Raw genomic sequence first — 26,656 nt, 5'->3', positions numbered from 1 at the left:
CATAATTTTTAAAAAATTATAGTTGATTTACAATATGATTTGTTTTTAATATTATTTACAATATTATTATTATACATTCCAGATGTACAACATAGTGTTTCAATATTTTTATAGATTATACTCCATTTAAAGTTGTTATAGGGGCTTCCCTGGTGGCGCAGTGGTTAAGAATCTGCCGCCTGCTAATGCAGGGGACGTGGGTTCGAGCTCTGGTCTGGGAAGATCCCACATGCCGCAGAGCAACTAAGCCTGTGCGCCACAACTACTGAGCCTGTGCTCTAGAGCCCGTGAGACACAACTACTGAGCCCATGTGCTGCAACTACTGAAGCCCACACGCCTAGAGACTGTGCTCCGCAACAAGAGAAGCCACTTCAATGAGAAGCCCGTGCACTGCAATGAAGAGTAGCCCCAGCTTGAAGCAACCAGAGAAAGCATGCGTGCAGCAACGAAGACCCAATGCAGCCAAAAATAAATAAATAAATAAATAAAGTTGTTATAAAGTGCTTTCCTTTCTTGATTTGATTATCTTTGGTTATTGCTGGGAGTAGATATGGCAGCCACTTTTGATGTTTTTTGTTTTTTTTAAACATCTTTATTGGAGTATAATTGTTTTACAATGTTGTGTTAGTTTCTGCTGTGTAACAAAGTGAATCCGCTATACATATACATATATCCCCATATCCCCTCCCTCTTGCATCTCCCTCCCACTCCCTATCCCACCCCTCTAGGTGGTCACAAAGCACGGAGCTGATCTCCCTGTGCTATGCGGCTGCTTCCCGTTAGCTAGCTATTTTACATTTGGTAGTGTATATATGTACCATGTATATATAGAAGTGTATTTATTTAGTTTTTAAGGAGGTGTTCTCCTCTTGTTAATCTTCTTAAATTTGAATAGTCAGTATTATTTGCTTCTTATTTATGTCTTTAATCAACATATTTTATTTTATTTATTTATTTTGTTGTGTCGGGTCTTAGTTGCGACAGCTGGGCTCCTTAGTTGTGGCATGCATGTGTGATCTAACCCATGCCGCCTGCATTGGGAGCACAGTGTCTTAACCACTGTGCCACCAGGGAAGTCCCTCAACATATATTTTAAACATTAAATTATGTGTTAGGGATTGTATGAGGCAATACAAAGATGATACAGAGGTGTTACAAAGATGAAATGACAGGGTTCCTACCTACAAGGATCCTCTCTTTTGAAAAAGAGACAGACATATTTTTAGATTCTATGGGATGTTTGCTAAAAAGGTAAGAGATAACTTAGGAGCAAAAGGAAGGAGAACTGTCTGCTTCAGGAAGTCAGGGAAGGTTTGACAGAGGAAGCTGGAGTTGAGACTTGATGGTGGATGGAAGTTTGGTGAACAAGATGGAATTGGACATGGTGTTGAGTTAGGACTCCAAGACAGAAAACAATGTGCACAGCTTGGGAGATGTGGATTGTGAATTTCAAGTAGTTAAGTATTGTTGGAGAGTAGAGTGAGGTGTAGGAGTGGCAGGGAAGAAGATTTTACTGGTAGGTGAAGTACTTGTACACCACGTAAGAGTTTGCAGTTTACTGTGTACGTCAGAGGTTCTTAAAACTTTGTATGTATTGTAATCACCCAAAGAGCTTATTAAACATACAGAGAGCCCAGGCCAGGCTCTCATGGATGCTAGATTGGGGTTGTGGCTGTATATTGAATATCTGTATATTGAACAAAACTTCCCCATCCCCAGATGAAGTTAGGAAACCAGTGCTGTAGGTCACTGGTCTCAAAAGTGAGGTGCTGGCACTTTGAATGGGCAGGATGACCTATTAAAATGTGTGTGTAGGTGGAGGAATAAAATTTATGTTTCTACTTATTTTTTATTTTATTTATTTTTAAAATAAATTTATTTATTTATATATTTTTGGCTGAGTTGGGTCTTTGTTGCTGCACGCGGGCTTTCTCTAGTTCTGGCGAGTGGGGGCTACTCTTCGTTGTGCTGTGCAGGCTTCTCATTGCAGTGACTTCTCTTGTTATGGAGCACGGGCTCAAGGCGTGTGGGCTTCAGTAGTTGTGGCTTACGGGCTCTAGAGCACAGACTCAGTAGTTGTGGCGCATGGGCTTAGTTGCTCCGTGGCATGTGAGATCTTCCCGGACCAGGGCTCGAACCTGTGTCACTTGCATTGGCAGGCGGATTCTTAACCGTTGTGCCACCAGGGAAACCCTGTTTCTGTTTATTTTTAATGTTCATTTTTTTTTTCTTTTGCCACGCCATGAGGCGTGTGGGATCTTAGTTCTCCAACCAGGGATCCAACCCGTGCCCCTTGCAGTGGAGCCCTAATCACTGGACTGCCAGGGATTTGTTAAAATGTTATTTTTCTGTATGTTTATTATGTGCATAATATACTAGGGTATTCGCTATTCTGCTTTAGATATAACATACATATATGACAGGTATGTGCATAATCTTTTTCCTGTTCAAAAAATTTAGAGCCCAGGGCTCTAGGCATTGGAAAACAGTTGAGGAATTTTGTGCAGGGGAATTCAGGTTAGATTTGATGAGGATATCAGTGAGGAGAATAGATGAAGGGACTTAGTTACAGGGGATTTTATCTCTCTTTGGCTTTATTACTTTTGTTTTGCTTTGAAAGCTTGAAATCATGGGAGTTTATAAAATAATTGACTGTGGCCATGAAACCCTTGCCTGAATACTTTGCATAAAAGAGGGATAAGTGAGCTGTCTCAAGGTGAAATGTTTTGTTTAGTGAGTTGCAATCTGCAAAATATATGTGCTGTATCTAGTACCATGATTTGGGGAGTGTAGTTATACAAAATATACTTGATTCATTGCTCATTGTAGTTTTGTGGAATCACCATGGGGGAGGATTGGTCCCTCAAGAAGTATGTTAAAGTGCGCACAGATGAACAAATCCTCAGGCACAGGGGTAATAATTGTTGCGATAAATACTTTATAATCTTTTTTTTGTTTTTTAAGGCAAAGAAATTCCTCAACTTTTGAGTATTAGAGCTCGCTTTAAAAACTTTCTAGTCCTGGGACCTCCCTGGTGGCGCAGTGGTTAAGAATCCACCTGCCAGTGCAGGGGATACAGGTTCGAGCCCTGGTCTAGGAGGATCCCACATGCCATGGAGCAGTTAATCCCGTGCGCTGCAACTACTGAGCCTATACTCTAGAGCCCGCGGGCCACAACTGGTGAGCCTGCATGCCCTAGAGCCTGTGCTCCATAGCAAGAGAAACCACCGCAAGGAGAAGCCCGCGCACTGCAACGAAGAGTGGCCCCCGCTTGCTGCAACTAGAGAGGGCCCGTGCGCAGCAATGAAGACCAAACGCAGCCATAAATACATACACACATACGTACATACATACATACCAACGTAGCCATAAATACATACATACATACATAAATACCAATGCAGCCATAAATACATACATACATACATATATAAATAAATAAGCAAGCAAGCAAACTTTCTAGTCCTGAATTCTCTTTTAGTTATATATACTTTGATAAATTACTTAAGGCCAAAGTCAATATGAATTTATTTATTTTTTAACTTTTAATTTTATGTTGCAGTATAGTTAACACTGTTGTGTTAGTTTCAGGTGTACAGCAAAGTGATTCACTTATACATATACATGTATCTATTCTTTTTCAAATGAATTTAATAGTTGATGTAAATGACTTGGTATTTTCCTGATCATAGTAGCATCTACGGACATTTGACAGATAAGTTTATATGCTGTTGAGATGTTTGTTTAACTTTTCTGTTTGCTTGGTACTGTTAAGGATTCAGACAGATTGATGCCTTGTCAGTTTCTCAGGCCAGGAGGGAACCACAGATTTAGCATACTGGCAAATTTTGTAGTACCATCCTTGTTCAGTCAGAATGAAAGAAGTGCCTTTTCCTTTGTTTGATAAATTGCTTAGAGCTTATTAATGAAAAGATGAATGTATGGAGCAGGGGTACATTATCTCTGTTCCCAAAGTTTACCATCTTTATTGAGACTCAGCTCCCTCTTGGCTTTTCCCTCTTTTTATACTAGTGATAGAGCTTTTTTTGTTTTTGTTTTGTTTTAGCAATTTTTAAAAAAGTATTTATTTATTTGGCTGCGCTGGGTCTTAGTTGCGGCATGCGAACTCTTAGTCGTGGCATGTGAACTCCATTAGTTGCAGCATGTGGGATCTAGTTCTCTGACCGGGGATCAAACCCAGGCCCCCAGCATTGGGAGTGTGGAGTCTTAGCCACTGGACTACCAGGGAAGTCCTGTTTTAGCGATCATTGAAGATGATTGAGGTAGCTCTTTTAAACTTTTCTGTGTGAATTGTATCCCTATTTTGTCAAAAGCATTTTGGGCAAAAGTGACTTTTCTTTTTCCATTCTATTCAGTTTGAAGGTAGAACAATTTTACATGAAAGTGATAATTTATTTTTGCAGGTACCCCTCTTACCACAGGTTGTTTTATTTGTAAAATGATCAAAGTTTACTAGTATAGTGCAGATCTACTCTTTTCTTTTTTTTTGTTTTTTGCTTTACGTGGGCCTCTCATGTTGTGGCCTCTCTCATTGCGGAGCACAGGCTCCGGACGCACAGGCCCAGTGGCCATGGCTCACGGGCCCAGCCGCTCCGCGGCATGTGGGATCCTCCCGGACCGGGGCACAAACCCGTGTCTCCTGCATCGGCAGGCGGACTCTCAACCATTGCGCCACCAGGGAAGCCCCAGATCTACTCTTATTACCATTATACTGTTTTGTAAAATTATTTGCTCTGAGAAGACTTTCAGCTAGTGTTAAAATTTATAAAGTCTTCAGCGTTTTATTCGTTTTTTTTTTTAATTATGCTGTATAGAAATTGTAGTAATTTCTGGATGTGCTAGATAGCATAGAAGGGCCAAACAGGATTGGTTCTTGAAATGTGGTTAAAAAAATATTATATTTTTGGGGACTTCCCTGGTGGTCCAGTGGCTAAGACTCCGCCTCCCAATGCAGGGGGCCCGGGTTTGATCCCGGATCAGGAAACTAGATCTCATGTGCCGCAACTAAAGATCCTGCGTGCTGCAACTAAAGGATCCCGTGTGCAGCAAACAAATCCCGTGTACTGCAACTATAAATAAATAAATAAATAGTTAAAAAAACCACAACAAATACATTTAAAAAAAAAGAAATATTTTATTTTCCTTTTGTGGATGGAAAAGCATATTTTAAAATATATTTTATAATAAAAATAGTTTAATATTCAATAGTTAATCTATTAAACTGATGCTATGCCTTTATTTATGTGAGTTTTCTCTTTTTAATTTTTTCCGCTTTATTGAAGTGTAATTTATATATAATCACATTCACCAATTTAAAATGTTTAGTTTAATAAGTTTTGACAAGTGTATTAAGCATGTAACCACCACTACCACAATCATGACATAGAACATTTCCATCACCCCCAAAAGTCCTCAGTGCTTTTAAATTTTCTCATCAGTGAAATGAATATAATGAAAGTATGTACTTCCATAGGATTGTTGTAAGGATTAAATGAATTAGTATATTTAAAGCCCTTAAGGTAGTTCCTGGCTCAGTAATAGCTCAGTTAATGCTATCTACTGTTATCCGTGGTTTTGATGTTGGTGTTATATCCTTTAAAAAAAACTGTCACTACTAATTTTATTAGATACTTAAGACTTTTCTTTTTAAACACATTTTAAAATTTATTTTATTTGTTTGTTTTTGGCTGTGTTGGGTCTTCGTTGCTGCATGTGGGCTTTCTCTAGTTGCAGTGAGTGGGGGCTACTCTTCGTTGCGGTGTGTGGGCTTCTCATTGCTGTGGCTTCTCTTGTTGCGGAGCACGGGCCCTAGAGTTCAAGGGCTTCAGTAGTTGTGGTGCCTGGGCTCAGTAGTTGTGGCTCACAGGCTCTAGAGTGCAGGCTCAGTAGTTGTGGCGCACGGGCTTTGTGGCTCCGCGGCACGTTGAATCTTCTGGAATTAGGGCTCGAACCCATGTCCCCTGCATTGGCAGGCAGATTCTTAACCACTGCACCACCAGGAAGTCCTGATACTTAAGACTTAAAGATTCTTTGCTGTTAAGAAAGGTGTGTTTGTTGCTGTCATGTATATCAGCGGTCCCCAACCTTTATGGCACCAGGGACCGGTTTCGTGGAAGACAATTTTTCCATGGTGCGGGGGTGCGTATGGTTCAGGCGGTAATGTGAGCAATGGGGAGCAGTGGGGAGCGGCAGATGAAGCTTCGCTCGCTCGACTGCCACTCACCTCCTGCTGTGTGGCCCGGTTCCTAACCAGGGTTGGGGACCCCTGATATATATGTATATGTAACCATATGTATATGAATGGAGTGTAGAAGTATTTTGAGCCTTCGCAGAACTCAGGTTGATAGCTAGTATACGAAGGTACACTTTCCTGAATGTTCCCATTAGTCAGCTTATTGATAATTGGTATTTAATTGCATTATTTTTTATCACTCTTGTCTCATGGTAAAGTATATGATATAAAATTCAAAATGGTTTCTTATTTGTTGTCAGTACCACCATGCTAGGCAACCGTCACTTGTATTTAAAATGATTTTGCTGTTTTGATTTATAATAACATTATGCTTTCAGAAATCCTTGGTTATTTTGAAAGTCTGCACATTGTATTCTCTTGTGTCAAGCCTTTAATTAACTGCTTTGTTTGCATATTATTGACTGTATCTGTTCAGACATTTCATCAGATCTCTTTGGCATATTTTTCTGTGGTACCTGACCTGCTGCTATTTTCTTTTCCATTTTTCTTTTCTTCAAAAATGGGATCTTGTAGTTTAGATGTTGTATTAGTTTTCTAGGGCTTCCATGATAAATTACTAAAAATGAAGTGACTCTAGAATAGTAGAAAAATTTCTCTCACAGATCAGGGGGCCAGAAGTCTAAAATCAAGGTGTGGGCAGGGTCATGCTCCCTCTGAAGGGAGAATTCTTCCTTGACTCTTCCATCTTTTGGTGGCTCCTGGCATTTCTTGTCTTTTGACAGCATAACTCAATTTCCGCCTTTGTCTTCACATGGCCTTCTTCCCCTCTGTGTGTCCTGTCTCCTTCTTATAAGCACACTAGTGATTGGATTAAGGACTCCCCTAAATCAAGGTGATTTCATCTTGATATCCTTAACTAATTACACTCGCAAAGATCCTATTTTCAAATAAGGTCACATTTTGATGTTACAGGTGGACATGAGTTTTGGGGAGACACTTCATTCAACCTAGTACACATATAAAGGAAATATTTACATGATTTAAGCTCTGAAAAGGGACAGGAAGCAGTACTAAATCATGTCAGAAACAGCTTTGCATTTTGCAGGAATGTTATTTTGGGCCACTGTAGTCTGAATGCCTTCAGCAGTGTTCTCTGGATAGAGGTCTGAAGTGAATAGTCGTTGGCTGCAAGGGCTCGGACCATAGGCATGCTTTAAAAGTGCTTTTTAGCAAAACAACAACAACAATAACAACAAAACAAACAAAACAAAACAAAAGTACCTTTTAGCAAGCTATGAATGAATGGCCTCCTAAAATATATATAAGACTCTGTGGTCAGTTTGAGTGATAAAATGTGAGAGTCTGTGGTACTTTAAATTGTCAGAATTTACACGGGGTGATAGTATAGTATAGTAATAAAGAGCAAGGACTTTAGGAGTTACACTTCCTGGATTCAGATTCTGCCTCTGACCCTTATTAGCTGGGTGAACTGTGGTTAAATTGTTGAGCCTCTATGCAGTGTCTCATTAAAATAAGTCATAATACCGTATCAATACGTGTAAAGTGCATAGAAATGCCTGGCACATAGTATCAGTAATTGCTCATTTAATGTTCGCTGCTGCTGTTTTCATCATCATGATGATGCCCTTTGTTTTTCCAGTAGTAAGGATGAATTTGTACTGATGAACTCATGGATTCCTACCCAGCATTGCCTTAGGAAAGATGTGCTTTTCAGATTGTTTGCTTAGAGGTTGGGAGTAGTAGAAAACACAGGATGAGATAACTGGTTCTGGTTTCACTAACAAGTACACTAAACCTGAGTAGCCATTTTCGTGATATAGAACTTGCCATTTAAAAAAATATATTTATTTGGCTGCGTGGGGTCTTAGTTGCAGCACATGGGATCGTCATTGAAGGCATGCGGGATCTTTAGTTGCGGCATGTGGGATCTAGTTCCCTGACCAAGGATCGAACCCAGGCCCCCTGCATTGAGAGCGCAGAGTCTTAGCTACTGGGCCACTAGGGAAGTCCCTAGAACTTGCCTTTGACAAAGTCTTCTAATGAGTCTTCATTTATTGTACATCAAGCAGATCCCCTTTCCTTTATGTCATGAGGTAATCAACCTGACTTTTAATGTAAGTTCATTAAACGTCTTATCCCTGAAGTTAACCTCCCTAAAGGATCTTATATAAACTTTGAAGTTGTTTTTCACATGAATAGACTACATGTTTTAGCAGGCATTTCAGGATGTTTTGGAAGTAATCATCTACTAAAGATTTGTTGTGGGAATGTGGTTTTCCTTCCCCTTGGTTTTTAATGTTCCTCCTAGAGGTGTATGTAACTATTAAGACATTTTTGAAAACCACACTGAATGATAATACTCTTCTGCTTACCTGAAGCCTCTTGAGCAGAATCTTGCAGTTTACTGAGCTTGTTAGATTTTAAATAGATTATTAGAACTTACAGAAGATGAGACCAAATATTAAACATACCGCCGAACAGGTTTTCACCTCTCTCCTGTCTCTTCCCAGCCTGTTTTGCTGGTCTTTTAACATTATGTAAAGAAGAGAAGGAAACTGATTCTCTTTCTAATGCATGCATGTATTTTCTCAGTGAAATGTAACATGTGTTTAGGTGTTATTTTATATAAGGAAACCTAGGCTTAGAGACATGGAAGCTGTTCAGGATCACATCTATAGAATGATGGAGGTGATACTTGAATATGTGCCTTTCTAGTTCTTTTCCATCATGTGCTATTGCCTCTCCAAATTAGAAAGCTCAGACAACTATGTTCTTGTTAACAAAATATTTGTTGTATACAGAGAAAAGAGTAAAGTATATAAGTGTAGTTCCAAGCTTAAACTCATGTCTTCCACTCTTTGACCTAAAAATGCTTCCATGTTTAGTTCTGAGTATATGAGGATGGAATAGAACTGGATGGGATGTGTGTGTGTGTACAAATGAAGGGTCCATTGAGGAAAAATGGATTATTAGAATGGTGTAGTCCCTGAAGATGCAGTTCCTTTATTTGTTTATCTTTAGCAGAAAGATTCATACCCAGGTTAGCCATCATAATTTGAAAGCTTGTGCAAGGTTTTGCCTCTAACTAGGTCACAGACAGATCTTTCAGGCAGAAGAATGCTTTTCATTATAGGGACCTTCCTAAATGGACTTCACTGCTTATTCTAGTCTCTTCTCACAGTTAAAGATGTTGTGGGAAATTAAAAGAACTGTTTTTTTTTTTCTAGATTAACTGCTGAAGTACTGATCGAGTTCTGTGTTTCTTCAATGAGGAACTACAGGCTGATCTTCTGCCATAATCTCAAACAGCCATAAATGACAAAAGAATGCTTGCTCAGTGAGGGTAGCTGGTGCAGAAACCATTTTTTAAACTTAGGTGTTTAAGTACTCAAAGGTAAGTTTCCACAATGGTAACTATCCCATACTTATATATCCACAGAGATTTTGGAGTTTATCTACTATTGCTGCTATTGGATTATTAACTTAAGGTTTTGTAGTTATTAGCTGGCATCAGGTGTGTTAAAGAATGGATTTTGCTTGTCTAAAACTATTTAAATTTATGGCATTTGCTGCCCCTAAGTTAATTTCTACTGTTTCTATAAGTTAGATGGATTTGTTTTCCAGTCACGATGTCTCTTGATCCAGTGGATACACCTGTTATACATATGGACCTTATTTGTATAAACTCTAGAATATTGAGCTTGTTTTTTTTTTTTTCTGCTCTGTTACCTTTCTCTTGTAGTATGAAAGGAATTGTTTCTCTGAGGTGATGAAAAAAGCCCATTTTATTCATTATCAACTTTGAAAAAAGTTTTCCTTTCCTTTAAAAATACTCCTTTCCCCACATAAAATAATAAATGATTATTTTATTTTTATTTATTTATTAAAAATTTTTTTTTGGCCATGCCGCACAGCTTGTGGGATCTTAGTTCCCTGACCAAGGATCAAACCTGTGCCCCCTGCAGTGGAAGCATGGAGTCCTAACCACTGAATCTCCAGGGAATTCCCATAAATGATTATTTTAGAAAATGCATTTTTTTTGAGATTACTGTACTTGTTCTTTCATGCTTCATAAATTGGAAACATTGTTTTCTCCCACTGCTTCTTTATTGATCACAATTTCTGCAAAGACAAATTATTTATTTCTTCTGAACTAGCCGGGCTATGGAAGTTTCTCTTTTGAATAATTATGAAACAGCAGGATTGATAAAAGAACATTTTCCTTGAAGGTTGATGCCTAGAACTGAAAAATTTCCTTTGTTTATAAAAACATATTATGGCTGCTCTGTCATTTAGAAATAAGAACTGGTTAATCTTGTCCTTATTAGCCCATCATTTTTTAAAAACTGATTCTCTCCTCTTTGGGTGCTTATGAATTGAGTGGTTAGATGACCTTCATAGAGCAGAGTCCAGAAATGATTAGGTTTGGCTTTTTACTCATGTCGTTAATAAGCTTGGTCAGTAAGGTCCTGTTGGAGCAAAATTTGCCCCTTTCTTTGTCTTTGAGATATTAACGTCCTCTGCGAAGTTTAATGATCAGTTTTGGTTTTGCCATTGTTTGGTAAATATACAAACACTAAAGGGAACACTCAGAACTAACTTCACATGGTAGAGAAAATGCTTAGATGATTGTATTGAGCTTCATTTGTAGAACACACTATGGGCCTGGTAACTGGAACATATTTAATAGACGAGAACACATTCAGGTGTAAAGCCTTTTTCTTTAATGTATTTAGTCATATTGCCACCTGTTAATCATTATAGTCTTTTTTTTTTTTTCTTTTATTTGGCAGAAAAGACAGCTTTGATTTCTGGCTGCAAAAAAGATATGAGGAAGAGCTCCTCCCCTTCCTTGAATAACTGCAACTCCGTTCTTGCTAACAAAATATTTGGAATTCCACTTGATGAGCTGCAGCAGGGAGGACATCCAGACAATGAGGTTCCGTTCATAGTCCGCCACGTAGTGGACTATATTGAGGAACATGGTATACATTTCCTTACTTTGAGGGCTAGCCTTTGTTTTAATAAACACAACTTATCCATTTTTGACCTTGGATTTTTTTTTCGGTATTCAATGTCCAAAATATAGTGAGGAAAAACAATGGAAATTCTTTTTAACATTTTAGTGTGTCTTTATTACTTAAAAATCATATACTCAGAAATGCCCAGTTTAGAGCATATCTTAGTGGGAGGGGTGATAGTAATATTTTTAATGGATATAAGGGGGTGGGATAAAATAGAATATCCCTCAGGACAGAGATAGTATATGTTTCTAGATGTGTAGTTTGAAGGTGGTTAGCACAAGCAGGGGAGCCAAGAATGGCTTTCCCAAAGTATGAATATTTTAAGTTGATTGGAGAATGAATATATATGGTAGTTGAAGTTGAAGCTAATTTAATTTTTGCCTTGAACTAATGTAGGAGGTCTGGAGCAACAAGGACTTTTTCAAGTCAATGGAAATGCTGAGACAGTGGAGTGGCTTCGGCAGAGATACGACAGCGGAGAAGAGGTGGATTTGGTTAAGGAAGCAGATGTTCCCTCGGCTATTAGTCTTCTTAGGTTTTTCCTTCAAGAACTTCCTGAACCTGTTATCCCTGGCAGTTTGCATATTCACTTGATGCAGCTTTCTCAAGGTAACATAATTTGAATCTTATCAGTCAGTCACTTAACATTTAATTTCAAAGTCTTTACCTTTTAGAAATCTTGACATGTAAGCAGTAATTATAGTAATTCTGAGATTAATTTCTTAAGTTCCCATTTGGGGACATATGCTCTTTGGGGTTGTATTATCTAGTTAAGGGAATTGCAACCTCTTAGATTCCTGTAGTGCTATTTACTTTTTATGATTGGTCTTAGTAAGCCTAAGATACATAGTGATAAGGAGAAGGAGGAAAGGCAGGAGACAAGAACAAAGAATAGGAGGGAGGGCTTCCCTGGTGGCGCAGTGGTTTGAGAGTCCGCCTGCCGATGCAGGGGACACGGGTTCGTGCCCCGGTCCGGGAAGACCCCACATGCCGCGGAGCGGCTGGGCCCGTGAGCCATGGCCACTGAGCCTGAGCGTCCGGAGCCTGTGCTCCGCAATGGGAGACGCCACAACAGTGAGAGGCCCGCGTACCGCAAAAAAAAAAAAAAAGAGTAGGAGGGAAAAGGAAGAAGAAAAAATATATGTGTGGCAGAATGACCCATAATAGTCAGTGTTGTTGGTTAGTGGTAATGTTACTGTGTTTATCCTTGGTTTGATAGAACATCCTAGCAAAAACCGGAAGACAGCTTTGATTCTAAGTTTGGAATATACCTAAAGCTTGTTCTTGGACACCTGCCTGAAGGAAATAAAATATCAAATTGGACATCAGACTACAAGCCAAATAAAGAAAAAAATTGGTTTGTTTCTGTTGGGTTAGTTTTTTGGTGGTGACTAAAAATAGGACTTAGCTGGGATGGACAAGAAAAATAAAGGTAGAGGTATGCAGAAAGGTAAAAGAACCAAAAAGTGAGGAGATGCTTCTTTTCCTTGAACCAGATGGAACCAGATGGTATTCACTGGTATTCATGTGTACATAATGGATTGACATGCTTCGTTATATAGGAGAATTTATGAAGTTGGCATATAATACAGTTGACTTTTGAAAAACATGGGTTTGAACTTACATACATATTTTTTCAATAAATTTGTACTACAGTACTACATGATCTGCAATTGGTTGAATCCACACATGCAGAACTGTGGATATGGAGGGCCTGCTGTAATGTTATACACAGATTTTCAGTGGTGTGGAAGGTCGGCATGCCTAACCCCTGTGTTCAAGGGTCAGCTGTATAATACATTTCTTGGATTTTTAAATTATTTTTTCTGGCTTTTGTTTGTGTTATGGAATCTCTTTAATTTTTTGAATTGGGGCTTCTACAGAAATTCAGTGATGTTAAAAAAATTATAACTACTTCCTTAATCCCTATCGCTGTCAGAGCTGGACTTTTTGTATGTTTGTGTGTATCCTTAAGCAGTATATGGGCAGAGAAGGGGGATTGCCTTTTGAGAGTATTTATCCATCTTTTTCTTAAATTTAAACACGAGCCTGAATTAGTGGATGCCTCTTATTTGTGTGTAAAGGTCAATACAAAGATATTTTATGATCCTCTTATGTACGTTTTCCTCTGTACAGCTAGACGATAGGGCTCACTTTGTACTTGCTCTATTCAGGAATGGTTAGTCTGATTCAGTTTTTTTTTTTTTTTTTTTGCGGTACACGGGCCTCTCACTGTTGTGGCCTCTCCTGTTGTGGAGCACAGGCTCTGGACGCGCAGGCTCAGCGGCCATGGCTCACGGGCCCAGCCGCTCCGCGGCATGTGGGATCTTCCTGAACCGGGGCACGAACCCGTGTCCTCTGCATCGGCAGGCGGACTCTCAACTGCTGCGCCACCAGGGAAGCCCAGTTTTGTTTTTTTATGGTGCCACCTGGACTTCAAAATGAAGTGTCATCAATAATGTCACCTTTTTCTCTTTTTTTCTCTCAACAAATACTATATTTTTTTGTTCTGAATTTCTGAATCCATTTCAAATTTCTTTTCTTAGGAGTAGGAATTTTTTCAAATGTTTATATTTAGTCACCTAATAAGCACTTTGCAGTCATTAAATATATAATGAAACTGATGTGTTAGAGTTTTTTGAGCCCTTTTTGTGTCTCTAGAGACATTCGTTTTGTTTTTATAGTGTTAGGGTTCCATTTTCCCTGTGTTAGCGAATTGTAGACAAGTCTTTTAAAGTTCCAAGAATCAGATAATCTTTCAGTTTTGATTGAAAATTTATAAATGAATAAGTGGGATAAGATTTAATGATGATAAATTTACTGCCTCTCACTGATGCTACAAATCAGAAGCTGTTTTGTCAGTAGGATTGTCATTTTGATTGGTATTCATTTAAAAGTATGACAGCATCATGCACTGTGTTATTTATGGAATTGCAATATATATCTTGCTAATTAATTATTCTTATGTCAGCATTCACCTGTGAAGGAATTTAGGCAAGCAAAATGCTTGTGGCCCATTTGTTATAAGAAATCCACCATTCTCCTCCATTCCCCACTTATATAACCATTAGCATGGGTATGTATGCATGCACACACACCCATATATACACCTGTTTCTTTAATAGCTATGCAGATAGGTGTGGCGGTACTTGAGGTGATATTTGCATTCCTGTTGTGATAAAATCTATTTCCTCATCCTTCAGTAATTCTTTTGGGAAGGTGTCTAGGTCTCTGGAAAAGTTCCTCTCTCCATTTATTGTAGGCAACTATTATGTTAATATTTTAATTGACGTTCACAAATATATGAGATTAATGCTTTTAAGATCATGGAGGCAGCATGTAGTTGCATTTGAGTTAGTGTTCTTTATTTATATATATATATATTTTTTTTTTTTTTTTTTTTTTTTGCGGTACGCAGGCCTCTCACTGTTGTGGCCTCTCCCGTTGCGGAGCACAGGCTCCGGACGCGCAGGCTCAGCGGCCATGGCTCACGGGCCTAGCCACTCCGCGGCATGTGGGATCTTCCCGCACCGGGGCATGAACCCGTGTCCCCGGCATTGGCAGGCGGACTCTCAACCACTGCGCCACCAGGGAAGCCCCTTTTTTATTATTTTTTTAAAATTTATTTGTTTATTTGGCTGCATCAGGTCTTAGTTGCGTCGTGCAGGCTTAGTTGCTCTGCAGCATGTGGGATCCTAAGTTCCCTGACCAGGACTGGAACCCACGTCCCCTGCATTGGAAGGCGGATTCCCAACCACTGGACCACCAGGGAAGGCCCCGAGTTAGTGTTCTTTAAAAAGTGGTTTTCATTTTCTATGGTAGCCGGACATTGCAAAGTGGCATTTCTGGTGTGGTTTGATCCTTTATTTAGACCAGAATTTCACAACGTTGGCACTCCTGATATTTGGGGCTGGATAATTCTTTAGTATAGGGGCTATTCTTGAATTTTAAGGTATTTAGTAGAATCCCTGGCCTCTGTCCACTAGATAGCACTAGTACCCCTTTCCCGCAAGTTATGACAGCCATTCCATTCATTGTCAGATGTTACCAACCATTGGTTTAGCCCATGATAGTTTGTCCAATTACTTATACATTATGTTTTGGTAGAAAACACAGTTCACAGTTCTGTGAATTTGTTGTAATATTTACAAAAACTGTTAAAATGCTTGAAAGAATTCTTAGGGGAATCTTCTTTGATACGTACATATATTTTTCCTGGTTGTGATCTAACTAGGAAGTAGGCTCAAAAGGAAAAAAAAATTTAAGTAGGTGTGTTTTTAATACAAACACACACATGGAAATGCTCCTCTGCCTTATTTGAAGACTGGTAGACATAAATATTTTAGAAGGAGGCTGGTAGGTATAAATATTTTTGAATACTAGAAATGTTTACTAACAAAAATAAAGCAGCATGAACAGTATTTCAAGTAAAACCAGTATAGCCCACGATCTTACCACCTCATCAAGGCAGCATCTTTTTTCAGTTATTGTGTATTTACTCAGCTTCTTCAGCTAACTTTTATAGAACTCCCGCTGTGCGCCAGGCACTGTTCTAAATTATGGGAATGCAGAAGTGAACAAACCGGCTAAAAATCTCTGCTATCATAGAGCTAAAAATTCTAAAAGGGCGTAAGGAGAGTTGGATGAAAAATAGATGATAAGCAAAATAAATACAAGGGTATGTTAGATGATAAGTGCTATGTAGCTAGAGAAGATGTTATGTAGAATTTGTCAGTGTTGATGTAGTGATCATTTTGATAATATTAATTGCTTGCATATTTTTTTTGAGTTGATATACGTGATTTTTCTTAAATAATCCTTTTCTGCTAAATTTAGGTTGTTAAAAATTTCCACCAATTGTAGTCACAGTAATCAAAAAAACATTAATTCAAGGACTGTTCCAACCAATTATAAAGTCAAAGTACCTGGGCAGTTGGTAATATTATGAAATATCGAAGAGTTCTTATTGGTTGCATTTTAAATTTTAAGTAAAACTCATGTGACTGTAGCCTTTCCTGTAAACATCCTAGAGTTGTGTTATTTTGCAGAGATGGCCAATATTATGATCATAACCTTTTATCAACAATTTTTTTCCCCCAAGAATTAATTTTTAAATTAATTTTAAGAACCTCGAGAAAAATAAAGAATGAAATATAATTGGGTTAACTTTCTCTACTGGAGCAATAAATTACTTTATTTTGAGGGTAACTCTGAGAAATTACTTCTCCTAAGTGGGGCCCTCACCAGTCAGGGAGTTGATACAGGCCTAATTTCTGTTAATGAAAACTCACTGACCTAAACACAGGGCCTAGCTTCTGGTAGTTGAAAATTCACTTGGTAAACAGAAAACAATGTCAACTTAGAGGAGAAAAACAACTTAGAAATGGAATTCGTTCTTATTTAGTTGTGTTGATATTGCTGAAATTAATTGTTCTTTTCAGAATGTTAAAAGAAGAAAGTGTGTCTCTTATTCTGTTCCTTCCTTGTTTTTTCTTCCATTCTAATACTATTAGCTGTTTAAATTGCTTCTCATCTTTGCTTATTAGTGGTTGGTGTTGACTGATATTGGCTAGTGCATTTTGACTTCTTAGAGTTGAAACTAATTTGGAAACACAGGTACGGTCATGCAAGAGACAGTATGATGAGAATTTAAAAAAATAGAGTATTGGGGCCAGTGAGTAATAGATGAGGAAAACATCCTTCAACAGTTGAGGGGTTGTGTACCTTCTCAAATTCTTCCACTTAATAAGTGAAATGCAAAGCCCTAAGGCATTTGGCCTCTAGTAGAGAAAGTGAAGAGGTTTTGTAATTGTTATAGTAAAATGGTTATATGGGTGTAACAATGTGAACCTGGCAAAATATCTGAGCTTTGCTTTTACTTCATTAAAGAAACCCGTCATTATGTTTTGTAGATTATAATAACGAAGATGAATTTGGAAGAAAGTTGAGGTTCCTCTTGCAACAGCTTCCACCTGTTAATTACAGTTTGTTAAAGTTTCTGTGTAGATTTTTAGCCAATGTAGCATCACATCATGAAGAAATTTGGTCTGCAAACTCTTTGGCTGCTGTCTTTGGTCCAGATGTCTTCCAGTAAGTTTTTTCACAAATTTTTGTTTGATTAAAAAATATATATATATTTGTGAAATAGAATCATTGTACTGTCTTCCAAGGGTCATAGGTTGCTTGATGAACCATTATTTTTTATAGTAGATCTGATTAATCCTTCCAGCATTTCTGTGAACAGGGTACAAGTTAGGTAGGCTTTACAGATGGGAAAACTGAGGCACAGAATGATGGCATAAATCGCTCAGATCTATAAAGTGACTCATTGGTTGTCTTCAAACTTTACCTGTGATTGATTTAAGAACTCTAAATTCAGTTTGGACTTTTATTCTTAGTATTTACACAGATGTGGAAGATCTGAAAGAACAAGAAATAGTGAGCAGGATAATGGCTGGACTTCTGGAAAATTACTATGAGTTTTTTGAGAATGAAGAGGAAGATTTTTCATCTAATGATTTGAGTTCAATTACTGAACAGGTGAGAATATTTAAAATATACTTGGAGGGAGTTTTTGTTGTTTTTGCTTTATAAAGAATTTGCTCTTAAGGGCTTGGCCCAAACTTAGGTGGAATTTTTAAGTACTAAATTGGAAGTAATTTTCTTTATTATTATATGTAATCATAGGTGATATATATCCATGTAGTATATGAGTGTGATCTTTTTTCTGAACAACTTCTTGTCGTCAATTTGGATATGGAAAAGTAATTGAAACCAGAGTGTATGGTAGAGCTTTTGTGGACGTTTTTGTGTTTTTCTTCTGTTAAATTAAGCATTGTTTATTTTGTAAGAATAGTGTGCTTTTGTTTTTGCAAAGAAACTGCTTGCATAGAGGAATGCAGGCAAAGGTTGAGAATTAGAAGGTAGAGAGAAAGGTTGAATACAAAGTTGACAGAAACTTAAAAATGTTTTTCTTGATTGAAGTACCAAGTCAGTATAGCAGTGCAAACATTGTCCTTAATGGGAAGCATCAAAAGAGTAATAGTTTAGGTTACAGATAATGTTTTAAATCTTGTGACTCTCGAATTTAAACCCATTTCTCAAACAACATTATATTTTGTTGTTACTGCTATGCCTTGATGGTTGAGACTGCAGAAGGATCTTAGTTAGTTTCTTCTTTTTTAAAATTAATTAATTAATTAATTTTTGGCTGTGTTGGGACTTCGTTGCTGCGCGCGGGCTTTCTCTAGTTGTGGCGAGCGGGGGCTACTCTTCTTTGCGGTGCGTGGGCTTCTCACTGTGGTGGCTTCTCTTGTTGAAGAGCATGGGCTCTAGGCATGCGGGCTTCGGTAGTTGTGGCACACGGGCTCTAGAGTGCAGGCTCAGTAGTTGTGGCGCACGGGCTTAGTTGCTCTGCAGCATGTGGGATCTTCCCGGACCAGGGCTCGAACCTGTGTCCCCTGCATCGGCAGGCAGATTCTTAACCACTGCTCCACCAGGGAAGCCCCTAATTTCTTCTTTATAAGAAGTGATAATATTGATTCTGACTAATTGTAAGTGACTGTAAAGCCACATTAATTCAGACTTCTCAGGTTTAGAATTCGTGATATAGATCTAGAGGTTTTTCTTTTGTGCTTATGTGAAATGATTTGTCAAGCAAACTTTTATATTAAAACCTTTGATGTTATATTTTGAGTGTGGGGTGGGGCTGCTACCTCTTTTTAATGACTAATAATTCACCTGGTTAAAAATAAACAAGGTAAAATACACAGTAAAATGTCCTATTCTTACCCATGCCCACCCTCTTCCTCTCATTGTTTTTTTATGTGTTTTTCCAGAATTTCTTTATGCAAATATAAGTAGATATTTCCTCTAAGTATTTTATAACAGGAAAGTAGCATACCATACACACTATTCTGCACCTTATTTTTTAAAATCAGTTAACAGTGTATCATGGTGAGTTTTTTTTTTTTGTTTTTTTTTTTGTGGTACGCGGGCCTCTCACTGTTGCGGCCTCTCCCGTTGCGGAGCACAGGCTCAGCGGCCATGGCTCACGGGCCCAGCTACTCCGCGGTATGTGGGATCTTCCCGGACCGGGGCACGAACCCGTGTCCCCTGCATCGGCAGGCGGACTCTCAACCACTGCGCCACCAGGGAAGCCCCATGGTGATGTTTTATTGGAATGTAGAGAACATATTAGTTTTTTTAAACATCTGTATAGTTCCCTATTGTATGGATGTAACATATAATTTATTTGATTCATAGTACCTGTATCCACTTGAAAAGGTGATAGTATATCCCGGTTTTCTCAGAGTAGTCCTAGTTTTTTTTTAGCGGTACGCAGGCCTCTCACTGTTGTGGCCTCTCCTGTTGCGGAGCATAGGCTCCAGACGCGCAGGCTCAGCGGCCATGGCTCACGGGCCCAGCCGCTCCGCGGCATGTGGGATCTTCCCGGACCGGGGCCCGAACCTGTGTCCCCTGTATCGGCAGGCAGACTCTCAACCACTGCGCCACCAGGGAAGCCCGTCCTAGTTTATATTTGCTTTCTAATGTAATTATTAGTTGCTCCTCTTTTCACTCAAATGTATCCAGGTTTAGATGATTAATTATATGGTTATGCTATTTATTGATGGACAGTGGATTACATCCCTTCATTTGTTCTTAAACTATAAAGTAGCATCTCTTGAAAGTTTATCATACAGATTTTCATTCATTCTCATAGGTGTTGGCTCAGATTATGTGAATTAGGAGTTTTATTTCCTGGGTAGCCCAGCTTTTATTTAAAAGGGTTTCTATACTATTGTGAACTTTTATAGATAAGTGTTTTTAATATTTGGGGATTATACCTTCCTTAGGTTGGTTGGTTGTTTTTGTTTTTTATTGAAGTATAGTTGATTTACAATATTGTGTTAGTTTCAGATGTACAGCATAGTGATTCAGTTATACATATATTTATGTAGCTATTCTTTTTCAGATTCTTTTCCCTTATAGGTCATTACAAAATATTGAGTATAGTTCCCTGTGCTATACAGTAGGTCCTTGTTGGTTATCTATTTTATGTATAGTAGTGTGTACATGTTAATCCCAAACTCCTAATTTATTGCACATCCCCCCTCATTGGTAACCATAAGTTTGTTTTCTGTGTCTGTGCGTCTATATCTGTTTTGTAAATACATTCATTTGTATCTTTTTTTTTTCAAGATTCTACATAGAAGCGATATCACATGATACTTGTTTTTCTCTGGCTTACTTCACTTATGATAATCTCCAAGTCCATCCATGTTCCTGCAAATGGCATTATTTCATTCTTTTTTATGGCTGAGTAATATTCCTCTGTGTGTGTGTGTGTGTGTGTGTGTGTGTGTGTGTGTGTGTGTGTGCGTGCTTATCACATCTTTATCCATTCATCTGTCAATGGACATTTAGATTGCTTCCATGTTTTGGCTATTATAAATAGTGCTGCTATGAACATTAGGGTGCATGTATCTTTTCGAATTAGAGTTTTCATCTTTTCCAGATACATGCCCAAGAGTGGGACTGCTGGATCATATGGTAACTATTTTTAGTTTTTAAGGAACCTCCATACTGTTCTCCATAGTGGCTGTACCAATTTACATTCCCACCAACATTGTAGGAGGGTTCCTTTTTCTCCACACCCTCTCCAGCATTTATTTCTTGCAGACTTTTTGATGATGGCCATTCTGACTGCAGTGAAGTAATACCTCACTGTGGTTTTGATTTGCATTTCTCTAATAATTAGCGATGTTGAGCATTTTTTCATGTGCCTGTTGGCCATCTGTATGTATTCTTTGGAGAAATGCCTATTTAGATCTTCTGCCCATTGGTTTTTTTTTTTTTTTTTGATATTGCACTGTATGAGCTGTTTGTATAGTTTGGAAATTAATCCCTTGTCGGTTGCATTGGTTGTAAATATTTTCTCCTATTCTGAAGGTTGTCTTTTTGTTTTGTTTATGGTAAGTTTAAGTTTAATTAGGTCCCATTTATTTATTTTTGTTTTATTTCCATTATTGTAGGAGATGAAACCAAAAAGATACTGCTGCGATTTGTGTCAGAGAGTGTTCTGCCTATGTTTTCCTCTAAGAGTTTTATAGTACCAGTCTTAACATTTAGGTCTTTAATGCATTTTGAGTTTATTTTTGTGTGTGGTGTTAGAGAATGTTCTAATTTCATTCTTTTACATGTAGCTGTCCAGTTTTCTCAGCACTACTTATTGAAGAGACTGTCTTTTCTCCATTGTATAGCCTTGCCTCCTTTGTCATAGATTTTTTTTTGTTTCTTTTGGCTGTGTCGGGCCTTGGTTGCGGCACCGGGGATCTTCGTTGTGGCACGTGGGATCTTTTGTTATGGCGTGCGGGCTTCTCTCTAGTTGTGGTGTGTGGGTTTTCTCTCTCTAGTTGTGGCGCACAGGTTCCAGGGCATGTGGACTCTGTAGTTGTGGCGCATAGGCTCCAGGGCATGTGGGCTCTGTAGTTTGCATGCTCAGGCTCTCTAGTTGAGGCATGTGAGCTCAGTAGTTGTGGTGTGCAGGCTTAGTTCACATGTGGCATGTGGGATCTTAGTTCCCTGACCAGGAATCGAACCTGTGTCCCCTGCAATGGAAGGTGAATTCTTTACCCCGGACTACCGGGGAAGTCTCTGTCATAGATTAATTGACTATAGGTCAGTTCCTTAAGTTTTTTATATTTTCTTCATGTAAGCATTTTTATCTTTGTCTGACTTTCCTTCCCTCTTTTTCTTCTTCCCTCCTTACCTTCCTTCTTCTCTTCTCTCTCAAGTATCAGAAACTTTTAATAAAACAGTAAAAGATGCCAAATTGTAACTTACAGTTTATGAAATGAAGATGAAATCAAATGTGTGTGTGTGTGTGTGTGTGTGTGTGTGTGTGTGTGTGAGTGTGAGGTAAATCAAGTGAGTAGAATTTGTAACCTGAATCAGTGATCCATGAAACTTCTGGCATATTTTTTGAAGGTTTCCAACTATCATATACAGTACCTGACTTAAAAAACTTGGTTAAAATAAAGAACTGACATAGCTGTTCAAAAGTATTTTTGCTTAAAAGAAAATGACAAGAAGAGGACAAGTAGATATATATGCCTTAAACCTTTAATGCTTTTTGATACCCATAAGAAATCCCATCTTTGGGGAATTCTGTGTGCCATCTTTCTTTCCTTTATATTTTAGTTCAGCAGTTTATTTTTTTTAATAAAATTAATGGCTGCTGAAAGTGAAATAATATACATATGTTTGTGTTATTCATTTTCTACTTTTCCAAGATGATTTGACTTGTAAGAAACTGATGACGCCAATTTGATCTAATGTTTATATCTTGACTCCTCTAGTCTTCAGGGTATATCTTGATTATGTTTTACATTGTGGTTTAATTCTCTGATATTTGTATTATCCTGCAGCTTCCTTATGTAAACTGAAATATATTCATATCTCACATATATTGCATTTATATTTCTGTATTTTTTAAGCACTACAAAAACTGACTTAAAATATATTGTGCTTTACATTAAATAGAATGGTGGTTAATTAACACCAGGAAATAATGTTGAATTCTGCAGATTTGCCTGTGAATAGAAAAGAGGATGTTAGCATATTGAACAGAATATTCTCAATAAACATGGTAGTGCAGTGAGTCCTGAGAGACAGTGATGTATATTAATTACCTTGGCTCATGTTGCTAATTGCCAGTAACTATTTTCTTATCTATTTTATTACTTTTTTGAATTATAACTGGCTTGCAAGTAATAGAAGAACAGATTTCTGAAAGTATTATTTTTAAAAGCAGATTTCGTAACTTCATAACTTCACAAGTTAAAACATTTCATAACTTCACAAGTCAAAATTTGACTTGTGAAGCTGAATTGATCAGATATTGAGTGAAAGTAAAATCTCAAACTCAACACAATTTGGTTGTATTTTAAAGTTGACATAACTTAAATGCTGCTAATTTGTTATCCACGTATTTAAAAAGGTAGGCAGACCTGGTCTATCATGGCAGTGCTTTGATTTTTCCCCTGATTTTGATACTCGAAGGAAGCAAAGTTTATTTAGCACTCTCTACTTTTAGAGTTTCATCCCATTAATGCAAGTATTTGGTCGTTAGATCATTTTCAAGGTAGTAGATTTTTTTTTTTTAATAGTTTGAGAGATGACTGGAGATGTTGAATAGGGAGTGTTTGAGAAATGACCCAGAGTTAGAGAATAGGTTCTTTGTATGGCATCCTTGAATGATTGCGAATCCAGTAGAGTGGTTTGAAGATGTAGGTGATAATTATGTTTCTTTATACGTTTGAGAAGGCAGGTAGCAGCGTTCTCCACAAGCTGGAGTCTGGAGAGCAGGCATTTCACGAGGCCCTAGAGAAGGGAATTACAGCAGTCAAAGAAAGAAGAGATGTAAGTATGGCTGAGGGTTTTCCGTAAGTTGAGGCAGCTGCATATATAGGGCAGGTTCAGAATAATTTATGAACAGAATAGAGTGTTGATAAGCAAAAGGTCAAGTTGACAAGAAAAAGATCAAGAAGAATTTTTGAAGATAAGTGTGGGGTGAGAGGGAGAGCATTTTTATATAAGTTTATAATTTTTACTCTTATCCAAACCAATTTAGTCAATTCTTACTTCAGGAAGTTAAACTGGAAGGCCTGGGGGGATGGGAGGTGGGGGTGGGAAGAAAAATCCATAGGCCATAGACTTTGTTCATGTCGTATCTTAGTTGATGGTTTCTGGTGAAAATACTAGGGAATGTCAATTAATTTACATAAAGCTTATTGAATCGAATATAATATGTTAAGTATAATTGAGTATAAAGCTTTTGTAGTTACTAAGAGCTATTGACTGTAGGCATAAACTGATTTTAAAATGTGTAATGTAACATGTTAAAATTGCAGTACTTCTTTACGAAATATTTGTGTACTGAATATTCATCTATTCTCAGTTTAAATAGCCATCTTAATTTTTTTTTTTTAATATTCTACTCTTGCGCCCAAACCTGAAAATGATATTTTCTTGCCAGTTTTTTTTTTGGCTTGGATTACCAGGTAGCTATTAATTAAATACATTCTTGATTTTCACTAATTTATTAAATACATAGATAGAGAGAGAGTAATTTTCCATTTGATCCCGTTTAAAAACTGACCTATCATTTGAAATTTTCACCTTTGTGTATAAATCTTACCTCTCAGTAAATAACCACTTAGGCTAATGATTTTCAGTACTCGTTGATTAGGAATTGGTAGAGTATCACAGTGTAATTACCTTTCTTCTGGTTGAAGTTTTCATTTCTGAGAGTCCTCTAGCAACTGTATTTGCCTGTGTATAGGAAAAACACCACTGTTACATGTAGCAGTAAATTTATTCTAGGTATTGCCAGCACATTTGGCTAGGATGGACAAAAGTACATATTTACTGCTTAATGTTTTTAATGACTAGTGTTAATTTATAAAAAATGTTAAGACCATTTATGGCTAGTTTCTTCTATGGTATAGCTTAACAAATGTTTCTCATTTGAAAATATTTTATTGGTTTTCGTTCTCAGATATTTGTGTCTTTTTATTAGAGTGATTGTTTACTTATGTAGCCAATTTGATAATAGAAAATGTTTTATAGCCCCTGCCAGAAAGAGAATTATAACCTTGAGTTGTGCTTAATGGTCAAAACAGTGAGTTCTTTCTTGTTGTAAGGTCCAGTCTCTTCATGAAGAATTCAGTCTGAATCATTTAGAAGTTAGCTGTCATTTTCTAATGCATAGTTAAGACCGTAAGGCAAAATTTCTGTGCCCTTCTTTTTTCACACTTATTCTATATTAAAATCACTTGTTCAGTGCACTTGGAAATTGGAGAGATCAGTTGAAGTCTTTGTTGTAGCTGATAGGTTTACAAATCTGATTGGTTAGAAAATGAAGCTTTCTTAATGTTAATTAACTACAGCGTGCAGACTTTTTCATAGTTTGCAGTCTTATTCATATTCCTAGTGATATAGTAATGTAATCGTTACTTCCTGCTTTAAAATGTTATGTTTGGTTTGATATTTTACTCTAATATGGAGAAGTTGGCAGCTGTTTACTTTGTAGGAGAAATTGGTCCTAGGAAATGAAGTGAAAAATGAGTTGTATTTAAGTTTTTCTTAGAATAGTTATGTCTTTCTTAGAATAGTATGTCAGTTAACAGTTTCATTAAATTTTAATTCTCATTTAATTCTATCTATATAGATTAATGAACTTTCTGAGGAAGAAGAGGAAGATGAAAAGCTGGAACATACAGAAGAACTTCCAGAAGAGGGTGCAGAAAAATCAGATGACATGCCAGAGGTGGTACAGTTAAGGATGACTGAAAACATCCTGGAACCAAATAGTGTTACAGCATCAACAAGGTAGTATTTCAGTTGAAAGGACTTTAGTTTTGAGCATTTCATTCTAGATGTAAGTTCACTCAAGCACTAAATCACACAGATTGTAATGGTATATGAAAGATTAGTTTGTATGAAAAAGAACAATAAGAAAATTTTAAAGAAGCAACCTTGTTAAGGAGTTTTCAGTTACTAGCATTTATACCTTTCTTTAAAAATATAACCTCTTATGTATATTTCCTCTTAAAGTTTATTTGTTTTTGTATTATTAGTGTATTAGTTGGGTTGGGTAAAATTTCAGAACCTTTGGAAGTAGAATTGCTAGAGAAAGATACAGTGGTTGAGTTGACTATATTTCCAGGTCCTAGTCTAGAACTAGATTGAACTAGGCTGTAAAGAGAGAACTCTGTGATCCTTTAAGATAGTGCTTTCCAATCCTTTCCATGTATAAAGTGATATTTATAGGGCATACTGGGTAAACTTGGTAAATGTGGTAAGCTGGAGGCACTGTCCTAGCATATAGCTGGGACTATTGGACACTGTTTAGGAAGCATTAGAGAATTTAAGAACTCTCCGTAGGTAGCTCTAGGTTTGCTGAATTCTGTCCTTACTTTTCTGTAAAGCTCCATGGTTTTCTAACTAGGGGGACAGTTATTTGTTTAGGCCACTAGATATTTTTCATTAAATTTGTGTTCAACAGAACGGTGGTTAAAAAAGCAGAGGAAATAATTTAAGAGTCAGACAGCAAAATGTCATTTTAAAATAAGTAGTAATTTAAGGGAAGAACTATTCAGTGTCATTTAGAAAAATTATAAAGTAGTTTAAAATGTATACTTCTAAATACAACTATTACATTTCTCTGTGGCCCTCTAGATTTTTATATTATGTATAGTTTCTTCAGACGTGATTATAGTTATGGTATATTAACAAGTTTATTCACTCTTTTGCCCCGATTTAGCTTTTTGTTTGTGCTTTTCTATGTTTACATGACATTCTTTACTGTATTTTAGTTACATATTACAATAT

General features: G+C 37.4%; 1 protein-coding gene across 15 annotated transcripts in view; it reads left to right on the top strand.

Annotated features, from left to right (window-relative positions):
- The window catches only part of FAM13B (family with sequence similarity 13 member B), a 111,909-nt gene that overhangs the window by 31,672 nt on the left and 53,581 nt on the right, over positions 1–26,656 (top strand). For 9 of the 15 annotated variants that reach the window (XM_079916070.1, XM_079916069.1, XM_079916074.1 and 6 more), the window contains exons 2-8: positions 9,464–9,630; positions 11,030–11,221; positions 11,657–11,869; positions 17,173–17,350; positions 17,659–17,800; positions 23,588–23,683; positions 25,494–25,654. In XM_079916070.1, the coding sequence (XP_079772196.1) occupies positions 11,065–11,221; positions 11,657–11,869; positions 17,173–17,350; positions 17,659–17,800; positions 23,588–23,683; positions 25,494–25,654 (947 nt within the window). In that variant the 5' untranslated portion in view covers positions 9,464–9,630; positions 11,030–11,064. The remainder of the gene's footprint in view (positions 1–9,463; positions 9,631–11,029; positions 11,222–11,656; positions 11,870–17,172; positions 17,351–17,658; positions 17,801–23,587; positions 23,684–25,493; positions 25,655–26,656) is intronic. The other 6 variants (XM_079916067.1, XM_079916066.1, XM_079916075.1 and 3 more) reach the window with 2 other exon arrangements.

Source organism: Stenella coeruleoalba (assembly GCF_951394435.1).
Source record: "Stenella coeruleoalba genome assembly, chromosome: 3".
Classification (NCBI taxonomy): Eukaryota; Metazoa; Chordata; class Mammalia; order Artiodactyla; family Delphinidae; genus Stenella; species Stenella coeruleoalba.
Note: the sequence above shows the minus strand (reverse complement) of the source record. Positions and strands in the feature narration are given on the sequence as shown.